Source organism: Heptranchias perlo, chromosome 24 (assembly GCF_035084215.1).
Source record: "Heptranchias perlo isolate sHepPer1 chromosome 24, sHepPer1.hap1, whole genome shotgun sequence".
In the NCBI taxonomy this organism is placed as follows: domain Eukaryota; kingdom Metazoa; phylum Chordata; class Chondrichthyes; order Hexanchiformes; family Hexanchidae; genus Heptranchias; species Heptranchias perlo.
In genome coordinates, this window is record NC_090348.1 from 4011033 (window position 1) to 4036951 (window position 25919).

The 25919-nt window shown below is 46.2% G+C and overlaps 1 protein-coding gene across 2 annotated transcripts in view; it reads left to right on the forward strand.

Annotated features, from left to right (window-relative positions):
- The window catches only part of LOC137341505 (coiled-coil domain-containing protein 38-like), a 52440-nt gene that overhangs the window by 18514 nt on the left and 8007 nt on the right, over positions 1-25919 (forward strand). Inside the window, exons 9-13 of one of the 2 annotated variants that reach the window (XM_068004625.1) lie at positions 383-570; positions 7585-7684; positions 11059-11116; positions 13251-13402; positions 16892-17027. In XM_068004625.1, coding sequence (XP_067860726.1) covers positions 383-570; positions 7585-7684; positions 11059-11116; positions 13251-13402; positions 16892-17027 — 634 coding nt within the window. The remainder of the gene's footprint in view (positions 1-382; positions 571-7584; positions 7685-11058; positions 11117-13250; positions 13403-16891; positions 17028-25919) is intronic. The other variant, XM_068004626.1, reaches the window with a different exon arrangement.

A 25919-nucleotide genomic window follows, 5' to 3' on the forward strand; every position in this document is an offset into this window, starting at 1 on the left:
CAAGATTCCACAAACAGCAATGTGATGAAGACCGGATAATCTGTTTTAATGATGTTGGTTGAGGGATAAATATTGGCCAGGACACCGGGGAGAGCTCCCCTGCTCTTCTTTGAAATAGTGCCGTGGGATCTTTTACATCCACCTGAGAGGGCAGACGGGACCTCGTTTTAATGTCTCATCCGAAAGATGGCACCTCCGACAGTGCAGCACTCCCTCAGCACTGCACTGGAAGAGTCAGCTAGGGTTATGTGCTCAAGTCTGTGAACCCTTTTGACTCAGAGGTGAAAATGCCACCCACCGAGCTATGGCTGAACCCAGTAGTATTTTTGGCAATTTCTGTAGTTACTCAATTTGCATCATAGTTTTTTTTTATATTGTGTAGTTGTATTACAAAACAGCAGCAAGCTCTGAAGGAATGTATGGCTGCAAAGATGATTATTGATCAACTGGTTCCTGAAGAATGGAGGGAGAAGAAAAGGAAAGAAGCATTGTCTGCTGCAGAAGCTGATTGGAATGAAAGCGGAACGGGAAATTTATCGTCCTATTCATTGCATTCATTTGTCACACAAGGTATGTTGTTCTGACTGTGCTAAAGAGAATGTTTTATCCTTGATAGAATGAAGATAACATTGATACCAAATCTTTCCATTTGTATCCTTTCAGTGCAATATATTGCGCTAAATGGAATTTTAATGTGTAGGCTAGAAGTTTGGAGAAATAATCCTCGATGTGGAAAACACTTTACAAACACAAATGTTGAATGTATCAGTGTTCAATTCTCAACGTGCCATGGCTGGCCAGTGCCCACAGTGATGTGTGTCCCATTTAAACTGTCAAAATACAGTCATTAACTACAAAAGCAAAGTGATGGAAGGTGTCGTTGACAGTGCTATCAAGCGGCACTTACTCATCAATAACCTGCTCACCGATGCTCAGTTTGGGTTCCGCCAGGACCACTCGGCTCCAGACCTCATTACAGCCTTGGTCCAAACATGGACAAAAGAGCTGAATTCCAGAGGTGAGGTGAGAGTGACGGCCCTTGACATCAAGGCAGCATTTGACCGAGTGTGGCACCAAGGAGCCCTAGTAAAATTGAAGTCAGTGGGAATCGGGGAAAACTCTCCAGTGTCTGGAGTCATACCTAGCACAAAGGAAGATGGTAGTGGTTGTTGGAGGCCAATCATCTCAGCCCCAGGACATTGCTGCTGGAGTTCCTCGGGGCAGTGTCCTAGGCCCAACCATCTTCAGTTGCTTCATCAATGACCTTCCCTCCATCATAAGGTCAGAAATGTGGATGTTCGCTGATGATTGCACAGTGTTCAGTTCCATTCATAACCTCTCAAATAATGAAGCAGTCCGAGCCCGCATGCAGCAAGACCTGGACAACATCCAGGCTTGGGCTCATAAGTGGCAAGTAACATTTGTGCCAGATAAGTGCCAGGCAATGACCATCTCCAACAAGAGAGAGTCTAACCACCTCCCCTTGACATTCAACGGCATTACCATTGCCGAATCCCCCACCATCAACATCCTGGGGGTCACCATTGACCAGAAACTTAACTGGACCAGCCATATAAATACTGTGGCTACAAGAGCAGGTCAGAGGCTGGGTATTCTGTGGCGAGTGACTCACCTCCTGACTCCCCAAAGCCTTTCCACCATTTACAAGTCACAAGTCAGGAGTGTGATGGAATACTCTCCACTTGCTTGGATGAGTGCAGCTCCAACAACACTCAAGAACCTCGACACCATCCAAGATTATGCAGCCCGCCTGATTGGCACCCCATCAACCACCCTAAACATTCACTCCCTTCACCACCGGCGCACCGTGGCTGCAGTGTTTACCATCCACAGGATGCACTGCAGCAACTCGCCAAGACAGCACCTCCCAAACCTGCGACCTCTACCACTAGAAGGACAAGAGCAGCACAGGCACAGGGGAACAACACCACCTGCACGTTCCCCTCCAAGTCACACAGCATCCCGACTTGGAAATATATCACTGTTCCTTCATCGTCGCTGGGTCAAAATCCTGGAACTCCCTACCTAACAGCACTGTGGGAGAACCGTCACCACACGGACTGCAGCGGTTCAAGAAGGCGGCTCACCACCACCTTCTCAAGGGCAGTTAGGGATGGGCAATAAATGCTGGCCTCGCCAGCGACGCCCACGTCCCATGAACGAATAAAAAAAAAGCCCAGGTTCTGCTTTGTTCCACGTGTTGGACTGTGAGCAGTAGGGTGAGAGGTTATTGTACAGTGTGGCTATCTTATTAGTGAGGGTGCTGTTGTTGCGATCTGTAGAGTACAGTTATTGAAGATGTTTGTAACACTTTTATCAGGATTTTAAGAAAATTCTGAGTGCTGTTATTTAGTGGAGATGCCTCTTGCGTTGCTAATTTTAATTGAGAATCGTGAAAAGGGAGTAACTGTTCACAAATGTTGAGAGCAACATTTATAAAACACAGGTTCGGCCCCAGCTGGAGTATTGTGTCCAATTCTGGGCACCACACTTTAGGAAGGATATCAAGGCCCTAGAGAGGGTGCAGAAGAGATTTACTAGAATGGTACCAGGGATGAGGGACTTCAGTTATGTGAAGAGATTGGAGAAGCTGGGATTGTTCTCCTTCGAGCAGAGAAGGTTAAGAGGAGATTTGATGGAGGTGTTCAAAATCATGAAGGGTTTTAATAGAGTGAATAAGGAGAAACTGTTTCCAGCTGCAGAAGGGTCGGTGACCAGTGGACACAGATTTAAGGTGATCGGCAAAAGAGCCAGAGGCGACATGAAGGAATATTTTTTTACGTAGCGGGTTGTTATAATCTGGAATGTGCTGCCTGAAAGGGCGGTGGAAGCAGATTCAATAGTAACTTTCAAAAGGGAATTTGATAAATACTTGAAGGGAAAGAATTTACAGGGCTATGGGGAAAGAGCAGGGGAATGGGGCTAATTGGATAGTTCTTTCAAAGAGCTGGCACAGGCATGATGGGCTGAATGGCCGCCTCCTGTGGTGTACCTACTATGATAAGCAATTGGTGGTAAAAAATCGTAAACAATTTTACAACACCAAGTTATAGTCCAACAATTTTATTTTAAAATTCACAAGCTTTCGGAGGCTTCCTCCTTCCTCAGGTGAATGTCAAGAAATCCTCGAACCTCTCGCATTTATAAATCACAGAACAATACCTGGTGATCACAGATAGTCTTTTCAACTGCCCGTTGCCAAGGCAACCAAAGTGTTCAGACAGATAGGTGTTACCTACAGGGCCACCGAATATACAAACGGCCAGAACAAAAAAAAACAGAGAGAGAGGCAGAAACATCCGGAAGGAAAAGACAGCAATTGACCCGTTATATTAAAAATAGATAACTTTTGTTCGCTGGTGGGGTTACGTGTAGCGTGACATGAACCCGGTTGAGGCCGTCCTCATGGGTGCGGAACTTGGCTATCAATTTCTGCTCGACGATTTTGCATTGTCGTGTGTCTCGAAGGCCGCCTTGGAGTACGCTTACCCGAAGGCCGGTGGCTGAATGTCCTTGACTGCTGAAGTGCTCCCCGACTGGGAGGGAACCCTCCTGTCTGGCGATTGTTGCGCGGTGTCCGTTCATCCGTTGTCGCAGCGTCTGCATGGTCTCGCCAATGTACCATGCTTTGGGGCATCCTTTCCTGCAACGTATGAGGTAGACAATGTTGGCCGAGTCACAGGAGTATGAACCATGCACCTGGTGGGTGGTGTCCTCTCGTGTGATGGTGGTATCTGTGTCGATGATCTGGCATGTCTTGCAGAGGTTACCGTGGCAGGGTTATGTGGTGTCATGGACGCTGTTCTCCTGAAGGCTGGGTAATTTGCTGCGAGCGATGGTTTGTTTGAGGTTGGGTGGCTGTTTAAAGGCGAGTAGTGGAGGTGTGGGGATGGCCATATCGAGGTGTTCGTCGTCATTGATGACATGTTGAAGGCTGCGGAGAACATGGCGTAGTTTCTCCGCTCCGGGGAAGTACTGGACGACGAAGGGTACTCTGTTGGTTGCGTCCCGTGTTAGTCTTCTGAGGAGGTCTATGCGATTTTTCGCTGTGGCCCGTCGGAACTGTCGATCGATGAGTCGAGCGTCATATCCCATTCTTACTAGGGCGTCTTTCAGCGTCTGTAGGTGTCCATCGCGTTCCTCCTCGTCTGAGCAGACCCTGTGTGTTCGCAGGGCCTGTCCATAGGGGATGGCCTCTTTGACGTGGTTAGGGTGGAAGCTGGAAAAGTGGAGCATCGTGAGGTTGTCCGTGGGCTTGCGGTAGAGTGAGGTGCTGAGGTGCCCGTCTTTGATGGAGATTCGTGTGTCCAAGAAAGAAACTGATTCTGAGGAGTAGTCCATGGTGAGCTTGATGGTGGGATGGAACTTGTTAATGTTATCGTGTAGTCTCTTTAGTGATTCTTCGCCGTGGGTCCATAGAAAGAAAATGTCGTCGATGTATCTGGTGTATAGCGTTGGTTGGAGGTCCTGTGCAGTGAAGAAGTCCTGCTCGAACTTGTGCATGAAAATGTTGGACACCGCGCAACAATCGCCAGACAGGAGGGTTCCCTCCCAGTCGGGGAACACTTCAGCAGTCAAGGACATTCAGCCACCGACCTTCGGGTAAGCGTACTCCAAGGCGGCCTTCGAGACACACGACAACGCAAAATCGTCGAGCAGAAATTGATAGCCAAGTTCCGCACCCATGAGGACGGCCTCAACCGGGATCTTGGGTTCATGTCACGCTACACGTAACCCCACCAGCGAACAAAAGTTATCTATTTTTAATATAACGGGTCAATTGCTGTCTTTTCCTTCCGGATGTTTCTGCCTCTTTCTCTGTTTTTTTTTGTTCTGGCCGTTTGTATATTCGGTGGCCCTGTAGGTAACACCTATCTGTCTGAACACTTTGGTTGCCTTGGCAACGGGCAGTTGAAAAGACTATCTGTAATCACCAGGTATTGTTCTGTGATTTATAAATGCGAGAGGTTCGAGGATTTCTTGACATTCACCTGAGGAAGGAGGAAGCCTCCGAAAGCTTGTGAATTTTAAAATAAAATTGTTGGACTATAACTTGGTGTTGTAAAATTGTTTACAATTGTCAACCCCAGTCCATCACCGGCATCTCCACATCATGGTAAAAAATCAACAGAGTTTTGCTTCATTGAAACAGGTGCACACTCCCACTCCACGCTTGATGCTTGCAGTGAGACACTTTTCCTGCCGTGATCTCCTTCCTGGGGGTTTTGGGACTTTGCAGAGATATAAATATTTGTAGAATATATATTTTTGTTGCTGAGAGGTTAATTGCTTCTGATGGCCTGTATAAACAAAGCAATTGATCGGCGCTAGAGTTCGTTGCCCAGTGCTTTATCTTTTAAAGCACTTTGCTTTCTCTTTGTATAGCGACTGTACTTATGTCTGTGGAAGCAAAGGATTCAAGAATCTCTGGCTTTCAAGCAGACACCCCAACCTGTGTGAGGGATATAGGACCACACCAAAGCAAAAAAGCCATTTGTGACGTGGTTTCTAGTAGATGGTCCACCACCTCCACTTAAAGGAAACAGAATTTTCTCTGTGAGACCAAAACGGCCTCCGCTGGATTCAGGCGGAGAAACCAGTAACAGCCCCCAATACTTGTGGAAACTAACGTGAGCACTTGTGACTCATCGGGAATTGTTTGACCCAGAGCCAGGCCGCAAACCACATCCCATCCATCACCTGCCCTCCTACCTCACCCCATTGGGGTTGCCAACTCTGGTTGGACGTGTTCCTGGAGGTTTCATCACATGACCGCGCACCTCCGACCACCCTGCCCCACCCGGTCAAACATCCTGTTTTTCCCATCTCCAATATTTTTATAAGTAATAAACAAGAGTGTTCAAGAGAAATGAAGAAAACACTTTTTTTCAACGCCTCTGTGATTTTTCTCCCGGTTTGCTTGCAGCAGTGTCCAGGAGATTAAACTTTCATTCCTGGAGACTTCAGGACAATCCTGGAGGGTTGGTAACCCCTCCACCACATCACTGCCAAAACCCTTACCCATGCTTTTGTCATCTCCAGACTCAACCTCCTCCATCCTTCATAAACTCCTTGTTTTATGTTTAGCCCAGACTCAATGCCACTCACCCATCACTCCCGTGCTCACTGACCTACACCAATTCCTAGTCCCCAACGCGTTGAATTTAAAGTCCTTGTTCTTGTCTTCAAGTCCCTCCGTGTTCTCGCTCTGCCCTGTCTCTGCAACCTCCTCCAGCCTTACATCCCCTCCCATGTCCTGCAATCCTCCGACTCCAGATTTTTGTGTGTCTCTCATCCTTTTACCCCTTTCAAATGTCTTGGCCAAACTGTTTGAATTCCCTCCCTGAACCCTTCTCCCCTTCACACACATCTCCGAAATCTCATATCATGGCTGGATATCTTTACGTTTCACTGCTTTTACCTATTATTCTCCCTGTCTCCCCGTTAGTGAAGCCCCTTGGGATGGTTTCTGAATGATAAGTGCTGTATACAAGTAGTTGTTGAATGATATATACAAGTAGTTGTTGAATTATTGAGCCAGTTATTACAGGCATTCACTTAATGAAGTCTGCTACCTTTTGATTTTTTAAAAAAACTTTTCATGCCAGCAACATTACGAGCTTTTTTTTCTGCAGGTGAAATGGGTGTTTTTTCACTCTAATTTATGACCCATGAGGGAAGGCCAAGTTTTTGAATTTTCCGTGTTGGGATGTGCTGTTCTTCAGAAACTATTTTGTTAGCGGTGACAAAAAAAAGCAGCAGTCAAATTGTGACACACCTGTGGTGATAGTTAACAAGCAGTTATGGAATCACTTGGCGGGGGGGGGGGGGGGAGTTTTAAACCCCTCGAAAGGGGGTGGGGGGGTGGGATGAATGGGAAACCCGCTGCGAACGCACCTTCTTCTGGTTTAACCGCGGTGGGCTTGGGGGTGTCTGAGTAATCCGCTCTCGAGAGGCAGGTCAGTGATTGTAATATGTTAATGAGGTTCCATTCCTCAGATTTTGGGAGCCGTTTGAATTTAATGCCTGCAGGCAGAGTTTCCCAGAGCTCAGGAAGCCCGGCCGCTGAAAGGAGGCGAGATTGGCCGGATCCAGCAGGTAAGTGATTTTCCAGCACTGCTTGTGGGCCAGGAAGAGCATTCTGACCGTGCGTGGCTGTAAGGGGGAAGCTCGGGCTCCGGCGGAGCACGGTCCACCATTTTGCAACCGTTCTGGAAAGCGGCACGCCCGAAACTCCAACAACGCGCAGCGATAGAGACTGCGCCCATTGACCTCGAGTCGGGGAATGACCGTTGCGTGGTGGGCTCGCACTAAGCTACAAGGACTTTGGCGTCTTCAACGTAGACAAGCGCCCCAGAGACGCTTCATGGAGGCGTGAGGGAATTACAGGCGCCAAAGCAACCAGAGCAGCTGTTGACAGCTGTGTCTCACGAGATCTGGAAGCAAGGTCATGTGCCCAGCATTTTGGTCAGTGGATGGTGTGTAGTGTGATAGAGCACAAGAAACATGTGAAACGCAACAAATCGCTAATCGTTTACATTTGTTCCGCTTACTATGTTTTAGATCTGCCGTTTCACAAGTCGGACAGACTTAGAGAGTCCAAGTCGATACCATTCTCCATCCCCACAGCTTCCCAGTCAGCTACTTCGTGGCTGGGAGAAAGGTGAAGGAACACGTGACAAAACAGATAATGCCTCAAACTCCTTTTACTTCAGCAACTTAACAGTGAAACAGAAAAGGGATGAAATCAGAAGGGCCGGAGTTTCTGTTGTCCCTACTCCACCGCTGCCGGCCAGGAAGGAGGCTGACCCTGTTCCAAATCCCGGGGAGGGCCGAGCCATTTTAACATTTGGGATGGGCAGCTCACGCCTGTGGAGAGACCCGACTCGAGAGCTCGATGGGGCATCAGAACAGTACCCTGCTGCTGGGAGGGGAGGGGAGGGGGGAGGAGAGGCGGGTGTTCATGGAGGCACACCACCATCTCAAGGGCCAACTGGGGACGGGCAATAAATGCTGGCCTCGTCAGCGACACCCACCTCCCAAGAATTAATTTTTAAAAAGGTAACCAGTTCTTCTGGGACCAATTACCTTTGTCTTTTAATGTTTTCGGGGTTCGCTAATAGGACATATAAAGTACAGAACTGACATTATATATAATTTGTTCTTGGGATGTGGGTGACACTGGCAAGGCCGCAGTTATTGCCCATCCCTAGTTGCCCACGGTGATGGTGCACCTTTTCCTTAGTGCTTTGTTCTTGAGACTCCTTTAGAGGGCATTAAGAGTCAGCCATGTAATGTGGAACTGGAGTCACGTGTAGGATTCCTCCCCGGAAGGACATTGGTGAACCGGTTGGGCTCTTACAACAATCTGACAGTTTTCATGGATCATTTCACCGGTGCCAGCCCACAAATGACCAGATTTATTGAATTTTTTTTCACAACTTGCCATGGTGGGATCTGACTTCATGGCCTAGGGAGTAGTCCACTTATTTCATACATCAGTGGGTAGTAAATTAACGGTTTAATGCATGTGATCCCTACGCTAGCCTGTAAGCAGGTGGGGGCATAGCATTTGAGGGAGGCAACTGACGCTGACTTCTGGTTCTATGGTGCATGTTGGCCGCAGGCCTCCTTGCAGCAGATGCCATGTACCAGGTTATTGACCTGGAGGAGGCAACAACAACTTGCATTTATACAGCACCTTTAACGTAGTAAAACATCCCAAGGCGCTTCACAGGAGCGTAAAGGGACAAAAATTGATACCGAGCCAAAGAAGGAGACATTAGGACAGGTGACCAAAGAGATGGATTTTAAGGAGAGCGAGGCGGAAAGGTTTAGGGAGGGATTTCCAGAGCTTAGGGACTAGAGGGCTGAAGGCATGGCTGCCAATGTTGGGGAGAAGGAAGTGAGGGATGTGCAACAGGCCAGAGTTGGAGGAACGGAGAGTTCTTGGAGGGTTGTAGGGCTGGAGGAGGTTACAGAGATAGGGAGAGCGGATTTGAAAACAAGGATGACAATTTTAACGCTAGGGTTCGGGCAGCAGAGTTTTGGATGAGCTGAAATTTATGGAAGGTGCAAAGTGGGAGGCCGGCCAGAAGAGCATTGGAATAGTCGAGTCTGGAGGTAACGAAAGCGCGGACGAGGGTTTCAGCAGCTGATGGGCTGCAGAGTCAGTTTCCCTAGATCGTTGGCAGAGAGGCATGCCAGGGCCTGCAGACCATGCGATATTGAATCATAGAATCATAGAGAGGTTACAGCACGGAAGGGGACCGTTCAGCCTATGGCGGAAGAACCCGGCGAGGCCAGGGATGCGGAGGTCCCGCCGATCTTACCGACAGGACCTCATTAACATATTGTAGCTCCGCCTCCCATCCGGCAAACGGACAGCCTGGGCGGTTGGTCGGAGGGAACACTAGCTGCAGGACCCTTGGGGACGGTCTCCAGCAGTGATCAGGGGTGGGAGGGGGCGCGGTGGAGATCGGGGCTGGGTGGGAGGGGAAGGCTTCCTTGAGGGGCCTGGGGGGAGTACTCCTGCTCCTCCTAGCCCACAAGGAATGCTGAAAGAGCCACTTACCTTGGGGACCCGGCAACACCAGCCTTGGTTCAGCTGCCGGGAATCCCACGGTCGGGCCTCCCCCTCACTGTTAGATTTAAGTCACGGCGCCGATTATGTCATCCGGCTGCAACTTTGGTATGTTAATTAGGCCCCCTGGCTGGAGCCTCATCCATAGCCTGAATTCTACACTTTAAAATTTAAAGGGGTGGGAATGGGGTCAGGTTGCCCGATCCTGATATTTTAACGTCCTCCCCACTCCCCGACCCTCTCCCGCCCGTCGGGTGGGGGGTTAAATTCGAGGCCATAGGATCATTGAAGCCAGGTTCTTCCGCCATTTTTGACCCCCGCCTCCTCTCCGCCTCCCCATAAATATTGGGGCCAATGATTTTATGATTTCCTTTCTGCGTTTTTAGAGATTTTGTTGATCTGAACATTTCTATTAACATAAAACATTTAAGACAAAGAAGGAGGCCATTTGACCCATTGTGCCTGTGCCAGCTCTTTGAAACAGCTATCCAATTAGTCCCACTCCCCTGCTCTTTCCCCATTGCCCTGCAAATTTCTCCTTTTCAAGTATTTATCCAATTCCCTTTTGAAAGTTACTATTGAATCTGCTTCCACCCCCTTTCTGGCAGCGCGTTCCAGATCATAACAACTCACTGCGTAAAAAAATGTCTCCGTCTCCCACCAGGTTCTTTTGCCAATTATCTTAAATCTGTGTCCCCTCATTACCAACCCTCCTGCCAGTGGGAACAGTTTCTCCGTATTTATCTCCTAACGGCATTGTGGGGAGTACCTTCGCCATAAGGATTGCGGCGGTTCAAGAAGGCAGCCCATCACCACCTTGAGGATAATTAGGGATGGGCAATAAATGCCGGCCTTGCCAGTGACGCCCACATCCCGAGAATGAATTTAAAAAAAAATCAAAACCCCCTCATGATTTTGAACACCTCTATTAAATCTCCCCTTCACCTTCTCTAATCTGAACAGAACAATCCCCGCTACTCCAACCTCTCCACATAGCACCATGAACTACAAAAAAAAAAGCCCATGTCCCTTTTAAATGCACCCTCCTACATACAGTTGACCTGTACCACCCTGTTCAAATTGGCACAAATAATTCTGGGTGGGACGTCGATCCGAAGACCAGGAAATCTTTAGTTGCTACCCCAGGCCTTCATTTTCTTTAATTAAATTCTTGGGCTTTCTATGTGAAGTCACTCAATGTGGCATTAAGCCCAATCATAGAACCACTTGGGAGTGGGGGAGGGAGTGTAGGGGGGAACCAGGTGCCATTGTGGGATGTCCGATTTCCCCAGTTCCTGAATCATGGCAGCAATTAATCTGTTGTCTGGCCAGTCAATCCCATGCTTACCGCAGTGGTATGTGGGACTACTGAGCACTTTCCTGTGTCTAAATATTCTCAAGTCATGCTCTTCATTTGGAATGAAATTAAGCTTATTTATTTTATTTCTTATCAGAAAGGAACCTGTTGCTGAAGATAAGAGAAAAGAATTTGGTTTCAATGACAGTAATCTGGTATGTTAGAAATAATCTAGGGTAGATATCCTGGAACGTGATTAAATGGTCACTTTACAAGTTTAGTATAGATGCTAGATAAACTCAGACGACAGGTATACCCTTTATCTCGAGAGAGAAAACTCTCCTGATCCATGGCTGATATTCACTAAGTATTGTTCATGAGTTTTATAAACTGTATCCTGCCTTTTCCAGTTACGAATTACATTTTTATTTGTGGTATCAATTGGGTTAACTTGTCTCTGAAAATGGAAATCATGAATTCAAGCCCCATTTCAGGACTCGAGCACATAATCTAGGCTGGCACTTCAGTGGAGTGCTGCACTGTCAGAGGTGCCATCTTTCGGAGCTTATGTCTTTTGGGTGAGATGTTAAACTGAGGCCTCATCGATCTGTTGAAGGGATAAAAGATCCCACTGCACTATTTGAGTAAGAACAAGGGAGTTCTCGTGTTGTCTTGGCCAACATTAATCCCTCAACCAACACCACCAAAAATAGATAAACTCGTCAGTTACCTCATATGCCATTTATAGGATTTTACTGTGTGTCAATTGACTGCTGCAGTTGACTACATAATACCATGGGACTACACTTCAAAAGTAACTTATTGGCTGAGAAGTGGGTTGGGATGTCCTGTAAATATGCAAGGTGCTATATAAATTAAAGATCTTTATTTGAAGTGAATACAATTGAGCTGTTTTGACACTAGAGCAGCAGCTGTGATATCCTCAATAATTATTTTTATTATAGAAATGAATTATGTTAATTATGTGACAAATATTGATGGCACACGTATACTGGATAACAAAACATAACAACACCAAGAAAGCTAAGTGCAATGTGTTTTCACAAATTTTCACCACTGTCCTTTCACCTAAGACCTCGTTGCCGGGGAGAACTCCCCTGCTCTTCGAAATAATGCCATGGGATCTTTTACATCCATCTGATAGGGCAGATGGGGCCTTTGTTTAACATCTCATCCGAAAGATGGCACCTCCGACAGTTCCTCAGTACTTCACTAGAGTGCCAGCCTGGATTATGTGCTCATGTCTTTGGAGTGGAGCTTGACCCCACAACCTTCTGACTTGGAGGCGAGAGTGTTACCCACTGAATTGGGAGTCTAACGTTTGGGTGGGAATGGCCATACACAAATAGTTGGGTGGAACTTCCGCAGCACAAGTTTAAGGAAATGGGAGATAACTGCGTGATACAAGTGTAGAGCTGTGCTGTAGGGCTGGTGGATCAGAGACGGGGCTACAAGATCGTAGCCCCAATTCTCCGAGCTATGGTCCCTGGGAGCAGTTGATCAAGGAATTACCCCGAGAATGTGTGTTATGCCTGTTAATGTGACACAACAAAGATCTCCACAAATGAGGCAAGCAAAATAACTGATTCGTGAATTGTGGTCAGTCTGTAAACACAGATATTTACCACATTATATGACAAATCCATTTAAACAGTCATAGTATGTTTCTTACTGAAAATAATTACTAATATAACACTTTTTTGTGAGGAAATGTTAGTAAAAATAGAGAGTGGGACAGGTATTTAGTGGGGTATAAATGCACTTGTAATGTAGGAAACCCAGCAGTCAATTTGCACACAGCAAGGTCCCACAAATAGCTGTAAGATTCTTCTGGTAACTGTGTACGGTTCTCATCTGGCTGCTAAAATAAACTGCAGACTCCTACACACTACATTTTAACGTAACGCTAACAGCAACTTAATAACTAGGGTATGTGAGGGAAAACAGGTTATTAGTAATAATAAACATACTTTATATAGAAATTTGACTCAGTTCAGGGTGATAAAATTATCACTCTTATCACCAAAATAAGTGGAACCTGTGCAGTGTCTTTACATTTGGGTAAAGTGAGCCACGCCAGAACAAAAGTTTCCATCTTTTGTGCTTTTTTTTCAAGTTAATCTGCCAATACGCTCGTCAGATATGTAATGAATTTCTATAAAAGATTAAAAAAATAAGGAAATGAAGTGTTGCTGAATGACACTTTTGCCAATTTATATTAGGAATATCCTGTTGTGATCCCTTTATCTTCCACCAATAATTGATTCCTGCACGTGCCTTGTAATGTGGGCTTCTAACTAAAATCTATTGTGCTTGTTTCACTCTGAGGAAGAGGAGATGTATTTTAAGGACCCGCAGGAAGTATTGGACATTTTCTTTCAGTTGGAAGAACAGAATACTTCGCTTTTCCAGACCTGTAATGAATCTGAAGAGGACATTGAGTGCATTAATCAGGACTTTGCTGCAACAAAGGAGCGCATGTATGTATGATCTTTCAATGTTTGTATATTATCCTTGTTGTAAAAGAACTTTATATAGAAATTTGACTTTTGGGGATAAACTTATCACTCATCATCAAAATCTTTGGTAATAAAGTAGAATCTGTGCGATGTCTTTACATTTGGGTAAAGTGGGACATAATCCACACGTTTGTGGAGAAACTTCTTCCACTCAAGGGTGAGTCCAGAACGAGGGGGCATAAATATCAGATAGCCACTAACTGATCAGATAATGGATTTAGCAGGAATTTCTTTACACAGAGGGTGGTGAGAATGTGGAACTTGCTGCCACATGCAGTGGTTGTGTGTTCAAGCCCCACTCCAGAGACTTGAGCACATAATCTAGACTGACATTTCAGTGCACAACTGAGGCAGTGCTGCAGTATCGGAGGTGCCGTCTTTTCAATGAGACGTTAAGCCAGGTGGACTTAAAAGATCCCACAGCACTATTCGAAGAAGAGCGGGGAAGTTCTCCCAGTGTCCTGGTCAACATTTATCCCTCAACCAACATCACTAAAACAGATTACCTGGTCATTTAACTTATTGCTGTTTGTTGGACCTTGCTGTGTGCAAATTGGCTGCCACGTTTCCGACATTACAACAGTGATTCCGCTTGAGCACAAAGTTATAGTTTTAGAGAGGGATCCATCTTCCCAGTGGATTATGATGGCAGCCTTAGAGTTGTGAAGAAAAGTCCAGTGACTAATGTATCATAAACAAATAGCTGAAGTTACGGGAACAGGTTTTTTGGAGCGCTCTGTAGCATCACGGTTATTCTTGACGTTTTCCAGTATTGCTGGACCCCAGTCTCCATTCTGAATCTTCCCAGGGCCCTCCTGATGCTGATAAATCAGTGCCCAATCTGATAAATCAGTGCCCAATCTGATAAATCAGTGCCCAATCTGATAAATCAGTGCCCAATCTGATAAATCAGTGCCCAATCTGATAAATCAGTGCCCAATCTGATAAATCAGTGCCCAATCTGATAAATCAGTGTCCAATATGATAATACTTAGCTTAACAGCCCCGTTTTTACAAAACCGCCAATTCACCAAGCAACACCACAGGACACCAGCTAGCCAATCTTAATTTCTTTTGGAACAGGAAATGACTAGTTCAGCTACATCTTTTAGGAAAACAAGAAATGAAATCTAGACAACTCTACTGGTAATGAAGCATTATTATACCCTTGAGTATAAAAGGTTGAGGGTGATCGGACGAGGTGTTTAAAATGTTAAAAGGATTTGATAGGATTGATTCAGAGAAACTATTTCCTCTGGTGGGGGAATTAAGAACGAGAGGACATAATCTTAGAGCAAGGCCATTTAGGAGTAAAATCAGGAGGCACTTCACACAAAGGGTATTAGAAATCTGGAACACTCTCCCCCAAAAGGCTGTTGATGCTGGGGGTCAATCGGAGCTTTCAAGACCGAGAGCGATAGATTTTTGTTAGGTAAGAGTATCAAGGAATATGGATCAAAGGTGGGTAAATGGAGTTGAGATACAGATCAGCTGTGGTCTAATTGAATGGCGGAGCAGGCTCGAGGGGCTAAATTGACTCCTGTTCCCATGTTCATATAAAATATTGTATTCTTCGTTATCATAGCTGAGAACACAATTTTGTGTATTTTTAATTCTTTTTAATTATATTAAAGGGAGTTCTGGTTCCAGTTAGTCCTCATTATTGGAATAAATGGTTGGCATGTCCAAAATCCAGCTGCTAGCGCTATGTAAAGAGCCCAGCCTGAGAGCCTGATTTCAGGACCCTGCCAGTGCCAATCGCTAACTCACTGCTCAGATGCACTTAAGATGCCCGAGTGGGCAATGCTCTATTTTGTTTTCTCTTCTTTTGTTTCCGTTATTATTATTGTGGGGGTTGGGTATATAATTTTCAATATCTTTGTCAGTTTTATTACTTCTTTAAAAGTCATAAAAGTTGATACATAGAATTTACATGTAGTTCTATTTATCAACTTTTGACTTTTTTTTGAAAAAAGCTTACGGTGATATTTATTTTGCAGTGAGGTTCCTTGAAGGTGAAGTGTATTTGTTTTGAAGTATCTGTACACTGATCCTTGCTTTGCCCTGACCCTTTCTTCAACCTATCCCTGCTTTAGAACATTTCTACCTGTAGCCTGAGAAGCCATTTTGAATGTACCTCTCTCTGAAGGGAGTGCACTCACAGGCTGTCCTGTCCTTAGGACCAATATTGCTCTTCATGATGCCACTGGATTAGAACTTAATGATTTCCACTCTTTAAATTCCAGTTTTACTGCATAAAATATATAAAGGCTGACTGAGACACCAATAGGTGCGGAGAATTCTCCCTTTACAATGTTTGTTCAGTATTATATTTCTGCAACTAATACAATCCCCCTTTAGCTCCAGTGTGTAATAAGTAAGGATAGAAAGAAAGAACCTACATTTATATAGCACCTTTCATGATCATAGGATGTCCCAAAGCGCTTTACAGCCAATGAAGTACTTTTTGAAGTGTAGTCTCTGTTGTAATATAGGAAACGCAGCAGCCAATTTGCGCACAGCAAGCTCCCACAAAGAGCAATGAGATTAACGACCAGATCATCTGTTTTAATGATGTTGGTTGAGGGATAAATATTGGCCAGGACACCGGAGAGAACTCCCCGGTCATCTTTGAATAGTGCCATGGGATCGTTTACGTCCACCTGAAAGGGCAGACAGGGCCTTAGTTTAACATCTCATCCAAAAGACGGTGGTGCAGCACTCCCTGCACTGGAGTGTGAGCCTAGATATTGTGCTGTAGTCTCTGGAGTGGGGCTTGTACTCAGAGTTGAGAGTGTTACTACTGAGCCACAGCCTGACACCTAAACACTGACAGTTACCAAATTATACTTAAAAATAATGCTTAATCAATATTTGATATCAAAATTAGCGGGGGCGGGGGGAGGTGGACTGCATATTATAGTGGGTTTCAACACTGTCCATTGACCTTTGAAACTGAGCGGATTGAAAGGATCAAAGTGTATTCTCTCCACTGGATGTGAAATTAAGTTGAGAAGTCTCTGTTCAGGGCCTGGTAGGAGGGGTCCCGCAGTCCAATGCTGCTGTCGCAGTACGGCACAAATTGGGGCTAATATTTCAGGTTCACTCCCGGAGATGGTGAGGACGGCCACCTGTGCAGCAGGAAGTGCTCTCTAAACCAAGGCTTTAAGGTGAGTTTGAGCAGAATAGATTGAGATTCACTGTGCCTCTCCCCCTCCTATGACAGTAACACATACGATTTATATTTCACTTGAGTTCTATTAATTATGCGCACAGCAAATAAGCCGAAATCCAAAACTTGTGTCTTCGAACAGTAGTGACCAATGAGGTGTCCAGCAGATGGGCTCCGTGCACCTCGCTGACATCCCTCCCTTCGGTCAATAAAGGCGACTGAAAGTCAAAGATTGCGAATCATCACACAAGTGACTAATGGGTAATGTTACCCCGCAGGACACATAAAATACAGTGCTTGAAGAAGCAGGTTCAGCACTATAATGAAGCCATTGAAAAAGTGAATAAGACGATAGCAGAGCTACAGTATTCAACCAAGTTATTCTCCTGGGGGCAGTCTACAGGCGAAGATGAGGTAAATGCTGCCTTTTCAATCCTCGCTTCCGTAGAGTTTTCATCGCAAACACCGAATAAGAATGTGAACGGTGCATTTCTTCTTAACTGAAGTGATTGGGTTTGCTGAAATGTCAAACATAAGTTAATAGTACAGTGGATTCAATAGTATTACTGCATGAATTGTACAAAACGCTTTGGAAGTCTGGCATCCAGCACGCCCATCAGTCCTCAAAGTGTCACATGTAAAGCCTGTAGCATACTTAAAACATAAGAAATAGGAGCAGGAGTAGGCCATACGGCCCCTCGAGCCTGCTCCGCCATTCAATCAGATCATGGCTGATCTTTGACCTCAACTCCACTTTCCCGCCCGATCCCCATATCCCTTGATTCCCTTAGAGGCCAAAAATCTATCGATCTCAGCCTTGAATATATTTAACGACTCAGCATCCACAGCCCTCTGGGGTAGAGAATTACAAAGATTCACAGCCCTCTGCGTGAAGAAATTCCTCCTCATCTCAATCTTGAATGTCCGACCCCTTATCCTGAGACTATGCCCCCTAGTTCTAGACTCTCCAGCCAGGGGAAACAACCTCTCAGCATCTACCCTGTCAAGCTCCCTCAGAATCTTATGTTTCAGTGAGATCACCTCTCATTCTTCTAAACTCCAGAGAGTATAGGCCCATTCTACTCAACCTCTCCTCATAGGGCAACCCTCTCATCCCAGGAATCAATCTAGTGAACCTTTGTTGCACCCCCTCCAAGGCAAGGATATCCTTCCTTAGATAAGGAGACCAAAACTGTACGCACCTGATTGACCCAAATAGCATATTTATCAAACAGCAACAAATTAAAACTCTCATCACATACTTCTCCTCTGCTTGCTTGCTTCACTGCTGCTATATTCCTTGTTGAATTATTACTGTTTAGTATATAGGTATGTGGCCTACCTTTCTCCCAGCAGTTGTTCTGTCCGTGCCAGAACCTGGGCATGAGAACAGTTCGCTTAAAGTCATAGAGAGCTGAATTCATAGATACTGTGCTTCTTGCACCAGTTATCTAGTGCTTCAACAACAACAACAATTTGCATTTAAGCAGCGCTTTTAACATAATAAAACGACTCAAGGTACTTCACAGGAGCGATTATCAAACTAAATTTGACACCAAGCCACATACGGCGATATTAGGACAGGTGACCAAAAGCTTGGTCAAAGGGGTAGGTTTTAAGGAGCATCTTAAAGGAGGAGAGAGAGGTGGAGAGGTTTAGGGAGGGAATTCCAGAGCTTAGGACCTAGGCAGCTGAATGCACGGTCACCAGTGATGGAGCGATTAAAATCAGGGATGTGCAAAAGACCAGAATTGGAGGAGTGTAGAGATCTGAGTTATAGGGCTAGAGGAGGTTACAGAGATAGGGAGGGGTGAGGCCGTGGAGGGATTTGATCATAAGGATGAGAATTTTAAAATCGAGGTGTTGCTGGATCGAGGAGCCAATGTTGGTCAGTGAACACAGGGGTGATGGGTGAAACGGGACTTGGTGTGAGTAGGAAACGGGCAGCAGAGTTTTAGATGAGCTCAATTTAACGGAGTGTGTTCTTATTGGCTCCTCCCCATGGATTGGTCAGTAGAAAGCAGTCCAAAAAGTTTTGCACCAACATTATTTGTTTTTCTCTAATATAGCGGAATTTCTACAGTCTAGATATGCACAGTTAGTCTTCATATTCTTGGGGATACAGGCTTGGTTGCTGGGACAAGCTCACTGACAGTTGAGGCACCGAGTGAGAGCTTTCTAAAGCTAGGTTGAGTTGAGGCATAACTTGAGGTGGCTTCCGCGGAAAGTGTAAGCCAAGGATGTAGCAATTTAAAATAAATCCTAGGGTTTCCTCCTCAGCAAAGTTTTAGCTCCATACTTAAAACTGAGTTGGAGCAGATAACAGTCAGGAATTTTGTCAACTTGACAAGAAGCCATCCTTAACACGTGTAGAGTGGACTTTTTAAGATCTACACGCAAGCGCATGACAAGCTCAAGGCCATAACCCTTTGCCCTATACACCCCGACCCATCCAGTTGACATCATAAACCATCTCTCACAATATTTGGGTTTCCATGTTGGATATTTTCTTGGGTTCATTGACACCAGCCACTCCCGCAAGTGAACCTCGTGTCCTTTACAATCCGGAGTGCCCCCTTTTCTGCCCGGTGACTAGATAGCATGACCTAGGGATCATAATCATGAGGGATTTTGATAGAGTAAATAGGGAGAAACTGTTTCCAATGGGAGGAGGGTCGGTAACCAGAGGACACAGATTTAAGGTAATAGGTAAAAGAACCAGAGGGGAGATGAACATTTTTTTTTAAGAGGGAGTTGTTATGATCTGGAATGCATTGCCTGAAAGAGTGGTGGAACAAACTTACACCTCGAAGAAAATCTATCGACAAACCGACTAGTTCAAAGCTGTTGGCTTTCTGTTTTAAACACAACGCTGTGTGTGGGTCTCTGTGAGTGGAGACTGGAATATGGGCCCCGATATTGGCAGGGAGGTGTGGGGGAAACACAGCAAGGCAGGGGCGGGGAAGGTCCCCGGCAATCGGGAGGTGGGCAGGCTGCAGATCAGGGGTTGGGGTCGCCGATCGTGGCAGGGAGTAGACAGAGGCTGCAATCGACAGAAGGGAGGCCAAAGGCTTCCTTGTGGGGCTCCGGGGAGCATTCCTGCTCCTCCTGGCCCACAAGGAGTGCTGTAAAAAGCATATTTACCATCTGCAACCGGCAGCTCCCACCTCCACTTTGCTGCTGGGTTTCCAGAGCCTTGGGAAACTCGGCCGGCAGCTGTTCAATGTAAATCAGGCTCCCAATTGCTCTGTTGGAGCCTGATTTAAATGCGTTAATGAAGTGTCCATCTCTCCCAGACGAGACACATGCACGTTTCACTACCTGCCACTGTAAAAATGGCGGCAAGTGCATACACGTTGGGTTGGGGTCGCGTTTTGCGTTTCTTTTTGAGTTAACTCCCCCCACCCCTCGCGACCCCCTCCCCCCACCCCTCGCGACCCCCTCCCCCCACCCCTCGCGACCCCCTCCCCCCACCCCTCGCGACCCCCTCCCGCCCGTTGTGCGGGGATTAATATTGAGGCCATGGTCTCTAAACACTGGGATGACGTCCAGAGGGGGACTCGTGTCTGGACGAAATGACCGCTGGCTTGGGGTGCCTGAATCAGAGGGTTGGGTTCGGGCCTCACTCCAGACAGTCCCGGCGAGCAGAGACCAGAGTGCCAGCTCTGATTGACGTCCAGCGGGAGGACTTTGTGTCCAATGGGTGCGGGTGGCCCCCTTATTGTGAAGGGTCCATGGGCCTCTTTAGTCTTGGCTACAGCCCACCGAGGAGAAGGTACTCTGAAGATAAAAACCGTGAGAAAGACAATGGAAATCCACCTAAGCTACTCTTCCCTAGTAAGAGGCTCCAGAATCTCATGTGGGTGAGACTTGAATTGGGACCTGCCCTGGGGCAGGACAGTGGAACGACTGTGTGCAGTTGTCAGAGTTAACGCTTTACATTCTGATTCGAGCATTGAGAATACAAGTAACAGAAAATCAACACAGGCAAAAATCGAATTTCCAACACCATCCATTTACTCCCAGTAATATTATCTAAAACCAGAAAAACAAAAAGCACAGCCAAATTTTTTTTTTGTTTGTTCATGGGATGTGGACGTCGCTGGCGAGGCCAGCATTTATTGCCCTTGAGAAGATGGTGGTGAGCCGCCTTCTTGAACTGCTGCAGTCCGTGTGGTGAAGGTTCTCCCACAGTGCTGTTAGGTAGGGAGTTCCAGGATTTTGATCCAGCGACAATGAAGGAACGGCGATATATTTCCAAGTCGGGATGGTGTGTGACTTGGAGGGGAACGTGCAGGTGGTGTTGTTCCCATGTGTCTGCTGCCTTTGTCCTTCTAGGTGGTAGAGGTCGCAAGTTTGGGAGGTGCTGTCGAAGAAGCCTTGGCGAGTTGCTGCAGTGCATCCTGTGGATGGTACACACTGCAGCCACGGTGCGCCAGTGGTGAAGGGAGTGAATGTTTAGGGTGGTGGATGGAGTACCAATCAAGCGGGCTGCTTGATCCTGGATGGTGTCAAGCTTCTTGAGTGTTATTGGAGCTGCACTCATCCAGGCAAATGGAGAGTATTCCATCACACTCCTGACTTGTGCCTTGTAGATGATGGAAAGGCTTTGGGGAGTCAGGAGGTGAGTCTCTCACCACAGAATACCCAACCTCTGACCTGCTCTTGTAGCCACAGTATTTATGTGGCTGGTCCAGTTAAGTTTCTGGTCAATGGTGACCTCCAGGTTGTTGATGGTGGGGGATTTGGCGATGGTAATGCCGTTGAATATCAAGGGGAGATGGTTAGACTCTCTTGTTGGAGATGGTCATTGCCTGGCACTTGTCTGGCGCGAATGTTACTTGCCACTTATGAGCCCAAGCCTGGATGTTGTCCAGGTCTTGCTGTATGCGGGCATGGACTGCTTCATTATCTGAGGGGTTGGGACTGGAACTGAACACTGTGCAGTCATCAGCGAACATCCCCATTTCTGACCTTATGATGAAGGGAAGGTCATTGATGAAGCAGTTGAAGATGGTTGGTCCTAGGACACTGCCCTGAGGAACTCCTGCAGCAATGTCCTGGGGCTGAGATGATTGGCCTCCAACAACCACATTCTTTATGCTTGGTATGACTCCAGCCACTGGAGAGTTTTCCCCCGATTCCCATTGACTTCAATTTTACTAAGGCTCCTTGGTGCCACACTCGGTCAAATGCTGCCTTGATGTCAAGGTCCGTCATACTCACCTCACCTCTGGAATTCAGCTCTTTTGTCCATGTTTGGTCCAAGGCTGTCATGAGGTCTGGAGCCGAGTGGTCCTGGCGGAAACCAAACTGAGCATCGGTGAGCAGGTTATTGGTGAGTAAGTGCCGCTTGATAGCACTGTCGACGACACCTTCCATCACTTTGATGATTGAGAGTAGACTGATGGGGCGGTAATTGGCCGGATTGGATTTGTCCTGCTTTTTGTGGACAGGACATACCTGGGCAATTTTCCACATTGTCGGGTAGACGCCAGTGTTGTAGCTGTACTGGAACAGCTTGGCTAGAGGCGCAGCTAGTTCTGGAGCACAAGTCTTCAGTACTACAGCCGGGATGTTGTCAGGGCCCACAGCCTTTGCTGTATCCAGTGCACTCAGCCGTTTCTTGATATCACGTGGAGTGAATCGAATTGGCTGAAGACTGGCTTCTGTGATGGTGGGGATATCGGGAGGAGGCCGAGATGGATCATCCACTCGGCACTTCTGGCTGAAGATGGTTGCAAACACTTCAGCCTTGTCTTTTGCACTCATGTGCTGGACTCTGCCATGATTGAGGATGGGGATGTTTACAGAGCCTCCTCCTCCCGTTAGTTGTTTAATTGTCCACCACCATTCACGACTGGATGTGGCAGGACTGCAGAGCTTTGATCTGATCCGTTGGTTGTGGAATCGCTTAGCTCTGTCTATAGCATGTTGCTTCCGCTGTTTAGCATGCATGTAGTCCTGAGTTGTAGCTTCACCAGGTTGGCACCTCATTTTTAGGTACGCTTCTGGCATGCTCTTCTACACTCCTCATTGAACCAGGGTTGATCCCCTGGCTTGTTGGTAATGGTCGAGTGAGGAATATGCTGGGCCATGAGGTTACAGATTGTGCTGGAATACAATTCTGCTGCTGCTGATGGCTCACAGCGCCTCATGGATGCCCAGTTTTGTGCTGCTAGATCTGTTCTGAATCTATCCCATTTAGCACGGTGGTAGTGCCACACAACACGTTGGATGGTGTCCTCAGTGCGAAGACAGGACTTCGTCTCCACGAGGACTGTGCGGTGGTCACTCCTACCAATACTGTCATGGACAAATGCATCTGTGACCGGTAGATTGGTGAGGACGAGGTTAAGTTGGTTTTTCCCTCGTGTTGGTTCGCTCACCTCCTGCCACAGGCCCAGTCTGGCAGCCATGTCCTTCAGGACTCGGCCAGCTCGGTCAGTAGTGGTGCTACCGAGCCACTCTTGGTGATGGACATTGAAGTCCCCCACCCAGAGTACATTCTGTGCCCTTGCTACCCTCAGTGCTTCCTCCAAGTGGTGTTCAACATGGAGGAGGACTGATTCATCAGCTGAGGGAGGACGGTAGGTGGTAATCAGCAGGAGGTTTCCTTGTCCCGCACCCCTGCTCTTTCCCCATAGTCCTACAAATTTTTCACCTTCAAGTATTTATCCAGTTCCTTTTTGAAAGTTACTATTGAATCTGCTTCCACCACCCTCTCAGGCAGCGCATTCCAGATCATAACAACTTGCTGTGTAAAATGTTTTTTCCTCATGTCGCCTCTGAATTTTTGTCAATTACCGACCCATCTGCCACTGGAAACAGTTTCTCCTTATTTACTCTATCAAAACCGTTCATGATTTTGAACACCTCCATCAAATCTCCCCTTAACCTTCTCTGTTCTAAGGAGAACAACCCCAGCTTCTCCAGTCTCTGTACATAACTGAAGTCTCTCATCCCTGGTACCATTCTAGTAAATCTCTTCTGCACCCTCTCCAAGGCCTTGATATCCTTCCTAAAGTGTGGTGCCCAGAATTGAACACAATACTCCAGCCGAGGCCTAACCAGTGTTTTATAAAGGTTTAGCATAACTTCCTTGCTTTTGTATTCTATGCCTCGATTAATAAAGTCCAGGATCCCATATGCATTTTTAAATAGCCTTCTCAACTTATCCTACCACCGTCAAAGATTTGTGTGTGCGCCCCCCCAGGTCTCTTTGTTTCTGCACCCCCTTTAGAATTGTACCATTTAGTTTATATTGCCTCTCCTCATTCTTCCTACCAAAATGAATCACTTCACACTTCTCTGTGTTAAATTTTACTTGCCATGTGTCTGCCCATTTCACCAGTCTGTCGATGTCCTCCTGAAGTCTGTTACTATCCTCCACATTGTTTACTACATTTCCAAGTTTCTGTCATCTCCAAACTTTGAAATTATATCTTCTATACCCAAGTCTTGGGTCATTAATATATATCAAAAAGAGCAGTGGTGCTAATATTGACCCCTGGGGAACATCACTCTATACTTCCCTCATTTTGAAAAACAACTGTTCACCACTACTCTCTGCTTTCTGTCCCTTAGTCAATTTTGTATCCATGCTGCCACTGTCCCTTTAATTCCATGGGCTTCAATTTTGCTAACAAGTCTATTATTGGTACTTTATCAGATGTCTTTTGAAAGTCCACATACACATCATACACGTCAAGTTCCCTCTTAAAGCACGTGGTGACTGCATGCTCTTTACGTGTTTTGGCGGATTAGTCCAGAGGGTGATGACTCTCGACGAAAAGAAATCTTTCCTGGCATCAACGGAAATCTTTTATAGACCTGCCTTCTATTCCTGGTTCAAATAACTCGTCTAATCAGACTGTATCCAAACCCTTCATCATTTTAAAAACTATGATCTATTCTGCATTTCTCCAAAGTAAATAATCCAAAGTCTTGGTGCCTATCCTCGTATTAAGAAGTTTAGGATTTGGTGTTGTCCTGGTAACCCTCTCCGGACTCTTGGAGGGTATTTTAACTCCCAAGAACAGTTGGGTTGGGGGGTGGGTGGGAAGTTTAAAATAATAACTTGGAGTGGGACCGTGTCCCAGCTCCAACTCGCCCACTTCCAGGTTTGACCCAGGCAGGTTTGTAAGCATGTGGACAGCAGACACCAGGAAGACCCCCCCACTTAAAGCCGGGCGGGCAGATACTTAAAAGGGCAATGTACCCCATTGAAATATTTGAGGTACTTAATATTTTGTGTATTGGAAAACTTAAATGAATTTACCGTACCTGTTCAGGCTTCCCATTCATGGCAGGTGAAAGCAGACGGCGGGAAAGGGCTGGATCCATGAGGTGGGGGCCTTTATTGCACTGCTTGTGGGCCCGGAGGAGCAGGAGTGCATCATCCAGGCCCAACAAGCTCACCTGGCCGACAGGACCCCGTGATCGCCCTCCTCCGCCCTCGCGCCCTGTTTTTGAAATAAATCTCTCAAAATTCTACCAGAAACAGCAAAAAAAAAACTCTCACCAAAAACATCTTATGGAAAAAAAAACTTTTCAAAGAATCTTTATTAAAACCCTCAAAAATATCTTACAAATAAATCGTCCAAAGAAAGCCATGCAATGCAGAGAGCAGGCCCTGAACCAATGTCAACTTTGCTCAACCATCAACCATCCTTCGCAGCGAATTCAAACCCTGTGACCCCCAGTAACCAAAGCCTCAGCTGTGATCTTCTAATTGCTATTCTGTTTGTAAATAAAGTTGTGTGTAGACCGTGTATCTCTGCTGCCTGCCGTTTGGGGATGTGATGCAAAGTTGAGCAAATTACTGCAGCACTTTAATGGCCACAATCCCGGTATGGTCGTCCGCATCAGAGGGTACAAAGCGGGTCACTGATAGACTGTCGAGAAAGGCTGGTTCGAAACCCCTGGAAATGTGTGGCGGCCGTTTTATAACGAGGCCCTGCTGCCACTGTGTGGATAGATATAATCACTAATGGTCTAAACAACACACATCAGTTACAATAAAACATTACAAGATACAATGGAGACGATTAATATAGTAGTAAAAACTGTGGAAAAATAGAGTGTATGTGAATATATACGTCATTGTTGCTTAGGGTTGCCAACTCTCCAGGATTGTCCTGGAGTCTCCAAGAATTAAAGGTTAATCTCCTGCTGTGAGCAACCTGGGGGATAAATCATTGGGGCATTAAAAAAAAATTGGGTGTTTTTTTGTCATTTTCTTTGAACACTTTCGTTTATTGGTTATACAAATATTGGCGATGATGTTTGACTGGGTGAGGCAGT